This window comes from Phalacrocorax carbo, chromosome 4 (genome assembly GCF_963921805.1).
Source record: "Phalacrocorax carbo chromosome 4, bPhaCar2.1, whole genome shotgun sequence".
In the NCBI taxonomy this organism is placed as follows: Eukaryota; Metazoa; Chordata; class Aves; order Suliformes; family Phalacrocoracidae; genus Phalacrocorax; species Phalacrocorax carbo.
Window position 1 is genome coordinate 21,189,857 of NC_087516.1, and position 6,000 is coordinate 21,195,856.

Sequence of the window (6,000 nt, forward strand, 5' to 3'; positions counted from 1 at the left end):
TCATATATATACAGGTATTTTTTCAGTGATACCAAGTTAATGTCTGTTTCTTTAACTCAAGTATCTTTGTGTAACAGCACATGCTTTTTAGCACTACTAGATGAATTTTAAATAACTTGTTTGTGTTTATGACCAAGACCAGCTGTCTTGAATGTAAGACAATTGTAGAAATTTGCTTGTCTTCTATTTTTGAAGAATAAAACATCGTAAATTTTGTTTGTTCCTTCACAAGGTGCTGAATAGTTACATTACTTTTTGAAAACATTTCCTGGTTAAAAGAAAATCCTTTCCTTGATATACCATTTCAAGGCTGTGCATTGTGCTTTTGGTATTAATAGCAGGGAAGTTGGTTAGGCAGGAATCTTTTAATTTTCATGGTAATTTAAAAAAGAAATTTAAAACTATGTTTACGTTTTACTGCTTGTAATTACCCTCATTGCTGTTTCTTTTTAGTTATCAGAGATACGTTCTTTCTCACATCCTCTATTTTTTAGTGTATATCTAATGTATCTGAGTTCTGTAGCATCAAAGTGGAAATATTTCAAGTAGGTCATATCATAATAACACACTAAGTACTTAGACTCTGACATATAAATACCATAAGTAACTTAGAGCTAAAAGGGACTATCAAAATACATTATGTTGCTAATACATACGCAGAATCTTAGGAGCAAGGCTTTAGTGACTGAAGGCATTAGAGCTGCTTGTGTCCTGCTTGCGTGAGCTATATATTATATCATTAATAGTGTTTTAGTGCTTGAATTAAAAATTCATGCATACTTACATGCTGATACTGTTTTCTCAGATTTGACAGGATGAGTGTTAGTATTCAGGGTGTGATCTTGTTTCATTAGGGCATTGTGTCGTTGTGTTTGCTGTTCGAGACTCTTCTACAAACACATCTGCCCCAGCTCTTTTATCACCTTCGAGAAATTGGGGCTCAGCCGTAAGTACTTCTTTCTGACTTGCTACAAATGGTGCAAATTCATTGGTTTGAAAATGCTGTTCTGTAGTATTTTAATTTAAAACCTACGGGAAATTATTCAAAAGTGCAATTGATGTGCTGTTTTTCCTTGAAAGTCAGTTGGAGTCCTTCGTCTAACCTGCGTGTATGTGCTTTGTGCATTTCTTCAGTATGCTCTGTGAAGAAGAGAGGACAGTTGCTCTGTGAGAAATGCTGCATTATTCAGCTAAGTTTCAGTTATTCATGTCAGATCTGATGGAACTAAGTGATGTATTTCCTAGGGGGCAAAATACACAGAGATATGTTAGTTACAGCAGAAGCTACCGGAGGGGAGAGCAAGAGGTTGTCATTCTATAGTGTAGTCATGGCACCAAGTGCAACAGAACCTGAAAATCTTAATGTTATAATTGGTATCCATCGTAATAGCGTACCAGCGGAAAAGATGAAACATTGGGGGTGATAATAGCTGAGGATCCCTCTAATGTGACTGTTTGATCAGACTATTTTACTGATACTCATACTTCGGTAAATGAAGCGCTAAAGGATTTTCTGATGGCTGTTGCAAAGGAAAAATATTATTAATGCAGCAAGAGAAAATGGCTATTCTTCCTGGAAGAGAAATGTGGAAGAAAAATAAGATATTTTCAATTTATAGAGGATCTGTCTGATTGTTATGGGAGACAAATATAATAAATATTGGTTTTCACTTGTTTTCAGGCTACGAATTTCATTTAAATGGATGGTACGGGCATTTTCTGGTTATTTGGCTACAGATCAGCTCTTGCTTCTGTGGGACAGAATCCTGGGATACAACTCTCTAGAAATTCTTGCTGGTAATAGAATTATTTTTACAAAACATGTGAAGTCCAGGTGGATGTAAGGCAAATACATGTTAGTTTAAATGTGTTCTGTGGCAAGAAGAAAGTAGTTGCTTTTTGAATGTTAAAAGCAGATCACTTGTTGAAGAGTGTAACTTTTAGAAAACTAGAATTGCATAAATACTGCATCTCTAACAGAAATATGTGAGGTAATTTTTTTTATATCAGCACTCCAGAAATGCTAAGTGCTCTGGGAACAGAACATAGGATGTTTTCTCAGCTTCAGTGGTAACAATGAGTTTATCACCTTTCATAAAAGACAAGATTCATGTTACTCATTTGTGGCAAGTACCTCAGTACTTACAGGCAACTGAGAATTCCGTAGATTGAGATGGATTTCTTCCTTCAAAGCCCCATCTTTTAAGAGATGTTGAAAGTTTTGTACTTATATTTTATAAAGGAAATTCTGTTGTAAGTTTCATGTGAGGTTTTAAATGGGGCTTCTAAGGAAGACATGTCTTCAGTTGGGTCAGATCTTAAATATGAAGTAGGTGAATAGAAGAGAAGAGAGAAGGTTCTGGTTGTATTTCTGCATGAAAGACAGCTATCTAGAGAGATACAATTATATAAGATAGTGCAAAATAAATTAACTTTTTAATGTTATATAATATTCATAACAAATATTGCTATTTGAATAAATTAAAACTGTAGGCTTGGAAATGAACTAATTGTGAATCACCTTGTCCCTTTTAATTAAATGCTAGTCACCTTAAATTCAAGCATTTTCACTCAGACTTTTGTGACAGAATGTTGTGTTTCTCCTACCCATTTTAAAGAATGGCTGAAGAAACTCAAACACAGCCATCCATCGTATGTTATTCTTCAGAATCAAAGTAACTACTCTAAGGGAGTGAGAATTGGTATTTTACATCAGGATTAACTCTCACACTAATTAACAGGCCAGCAACTTAAATACTGGGCATTTTCTTTCAGTCCTGGCAGCTGCTGTGTTTGCTTTCCGAGCGGTCAACCTGATGGAGGTGACATCACTGGCTGCAGCTGAAGTAAGGATACGTTTCAGTTAGAAGAGATTGAAATAGTTTCTGATGTTTTGCCAATAAGAGTAACTTAAGCTTCACATGGCACGTGGTACATAGTGCACATCTTTCTGCCTAAATTATTACCTTAGATAAAAAACTGAGGAAACTGTGAACATGCAGTACATAATACTGCTTTTCTGGAGTAAAAAGAAATAGAAGCGTATACTTGCTAAAAAATGCAATGTTCTGAAATTATTTAGTACAATGAGATCTTTTTTTCTATTTTAATATATAATCTATGTTTGTGGGATATATTATTTTTGAAATATCGTGGAGGTTTGTACCTTTGTTCTCAGTGCATTTTAATGTAGTTGCTTCTGTGCTTTTTCATGTTACAAAAATTTTACAAGATTACTTTTGTCAGTATTGAATCTGAGATTTCACTGTGAGTACTGTCATTTTACAGGTGGGAAATAAAGAAAATTAAGTCATTAAGATGAAGAATATTATTTATCTCAAGTAATTTGTTAAAACATATTTTTTCAAAAAAATCTGATGATGTATTTCTTTTCATACTTTGAGAGCTTGTGATGACTTTTTCCTTTTGAACATACTTCATGAGAAGACATTGACTATTTGAGTCATTACATTGGACTTACTTCACAAGTACTAGCCAAGCCACAGGATAAGGATTCTTAATTCCCAATTATTTTTAGAAGCAAGTTGAAATGTTAGATCCCTTATTCACCCATGATGCCATGTATATTTGAAGTAAGGCTAAAGGCTAAAATAAAGTTACTTGGTTTATTATATATGTAAACATATGCTTTTTCTTTGAAGTGTTAGAATGAAAACTAATACAATAAGGCACTAACATTAAACACCATAATTTGTTTCTAGCCAGGTCTGAATCTAATTATTGTTAGTATTGTAGTATTTGAAGCTTTTTCTGACTTCTTGACTTGCTTTAAAGAAATTTCATTCAAATGTGAGGTTTAACAAGCCTTTTTGTTTTCTATCCTAGGCTGTGCTTGCTGACCTTTCGACCCTGAAAGTTATGCCTCTTCTTCAAATCTTCCTGTTTGCTACTGTCACTTGATCTGCTTCAACAATACTGGTACCACAATTCCAGCCTTTCTTGAGAAGCTAATCATCAACTATGCAATGTCTGCATAAAACCAAAATTAAGCTGTATGTATAATATTAATTTAGAAATCACGACCTTAAAATTTTCTAACTGAAAACAATAATTTTGCGCACGGGTGTGTGCAGTGCATGCTACTGAATTCCACCATAACAGCAGTGGTTATTACTTGTACATTAAGAATTACTATTTGTGCAAATAAACAATATGAATCCGTGTCTCAAGTGCATGTGATATTAAATTAAATAAAGTAAATGTAATTCGTGATCTGGGTGTTGTGATGTTAATGTCAGAGTTGTAAAAGGTCTCTTTTAATAAGAAATTACTTTTCACACTCACAGCTTAGAAGGTATCAGCTCAAATACCATTAATTGGGTAAATAAAGATACTTGCAAGATATTTTTTCTCATTTTCCAAGAAAAAGATAGGATCATACACCAGTTCTGATACCTCTATCTTATTTGTTCTCTTCGCAGAAATTTTCTCCATGTTCTTTCTCATGTTAGCTACTTCCGTTTATTCTTTTCATATACAGAGATGTAGTCACGCATTCCCCATTAATCTTCAGTTAGGTATACAGCTATCTCAGGCGTCTTCTGAACTCCCACGCAGAGTCCCATCAAAGGCCCCGTGTCATAAAATATGTTCCCCTGCAGAGAAGGCCTGAGCATAGCTTCCTCCAGAACTTGTTGGAGCCGGTCCTTACATGAGCCAAACTATTCCCCTGAGAACGATGCCAAGAGTCCTTTCGCCGTGCCCCACACCCTCTTTGGGAGAGCAGTGAGGGCTATGCCTTTGCCAGTTTTCCAGCCTCTGTGATTCAACAGCTCAGGCTTCAGTTCAGAATCCAAACTCATATCGATGTGTGACAGATTGTCACTATGCTGTCAGGCTGGCCCATCATCTGTTACTGGTCATACCTTTTTGAGAGATCTTTCAGCTTTTTCCACTGATTTGTTTAATACCAAAGTTGGAATCAATAATCTGGTTTGATTAACTGTATCTTAACACCTGAAAAAGGATCAAAGTCAAAAGAATGTAATGGGTAGTACAGCCACTGCATTTGCTGTAGGACTTCTGTCTTCACCTAACTTACATACATGTAGTTGTCATCATTTGTCATACAGACTGAATGTATGACAGTGAAACATGAATTCTGCATAGTTTGCTCAAAAGTTGTCTGAAAAGTGATTTAAGCTGTAGTCTCAGATAGGGTTATGAGCTTTATGTCTGTGATTCTTGCTGTCACTGTCAGGGTAATGTAGTAAGAAACTTAACTTCTATAGACCGACCGCTGTAAATTTATATGTCTAATTTTAAAAAAGGTAAAGTAGTAGACTCAGTGCGATCGCATCATATATAAAGAACCAAACTGCTTAACAGATATGATGTATTGAATGAGAATGTTTGGGGAAATTTGGTTCTGGATAACAAAGAAAATTGATCTTTTCCTTAATATTTGCCAGAAATGGTTTTAATTGTTTAACTAGAGGCTTTTCTATGACATGTAGTTTTAAAAAAGAGGACACATGCGACGGCTTTTATCTTCACAGCAAGTATTACCCTGTTTTATATATGTGGAATGGAGGCATAAAAAGATAAAGCTTTTTGATAAAGATTACAGAGTAATTCCTAAAAGATACGAGCAGTCTCTCCTCTCCTGAATTCCTGTTTATACTTCGAGATACACATAATGCACATCTACCTTTAAAAGTGCATCATTCTGCAGTTTTCAAAATCCATAAGATTGGGTAGTAATTTAGAAACTAATGTTACAAAGCAGTCATAAGAATTGTGGCCCAGTAAGGTCATTACAAGGTTACCATGGCTATTTAGTGTTTGTTTGGGGTTTTTTTGGTTTGGGTTTTTGTGGGTTTTTTTCTTTTTTAGGGGATTAAAAGTATTTACTAAATAGCAAGGCAGATTCCCTAGAGGCCTGCTGACCCTCTAATTCCCATTGCACTGTGCAAGTACATTGTGCAGTAGCCAGACAGTATCTGAACCCATTCCATGTTGGGGTTTTTGAGTGACATT

General features: G+C 35.1%; 1 protein-coding gene across 3 annotated transcripts in view; it reads left to right on the forward strand.

Annotated features, from left to right (window-relative positions):
- The window catches only part of TBC1D19 (TBC1 domain family member 19), a 52,019-nt gene extending 47,786 nt beyond the window's left edge, over nucleotides 1–4,233 (forward strand). For 2 of the 3 annotated variants that reach the window (XM_064449259.1, XM_064449258.1), the window contains 4 exons: nucleotides 855–946; nucleotides 1,682–1,797; nucleotides 2,776–2,846; nucleotides 3,847–4,233. In XM_064449259.1, the coding sequence (XP_064305329.1) occupies nucleotides 855–946; nucleotides 1,682–1,797; nucleotides 2,776–2,846; nucleotides 3,847–3,921 (354 nt within the window). In that variant the 3' untranslated portion in view covers nucleotides 3,922–4,233. The other variant, XM_064449260.1, reaches the window with a different exon arrangement.
- The last annotated feature ends 1,767 nt before the right edge of the window (nucleotides 4,234–6,000 follow it).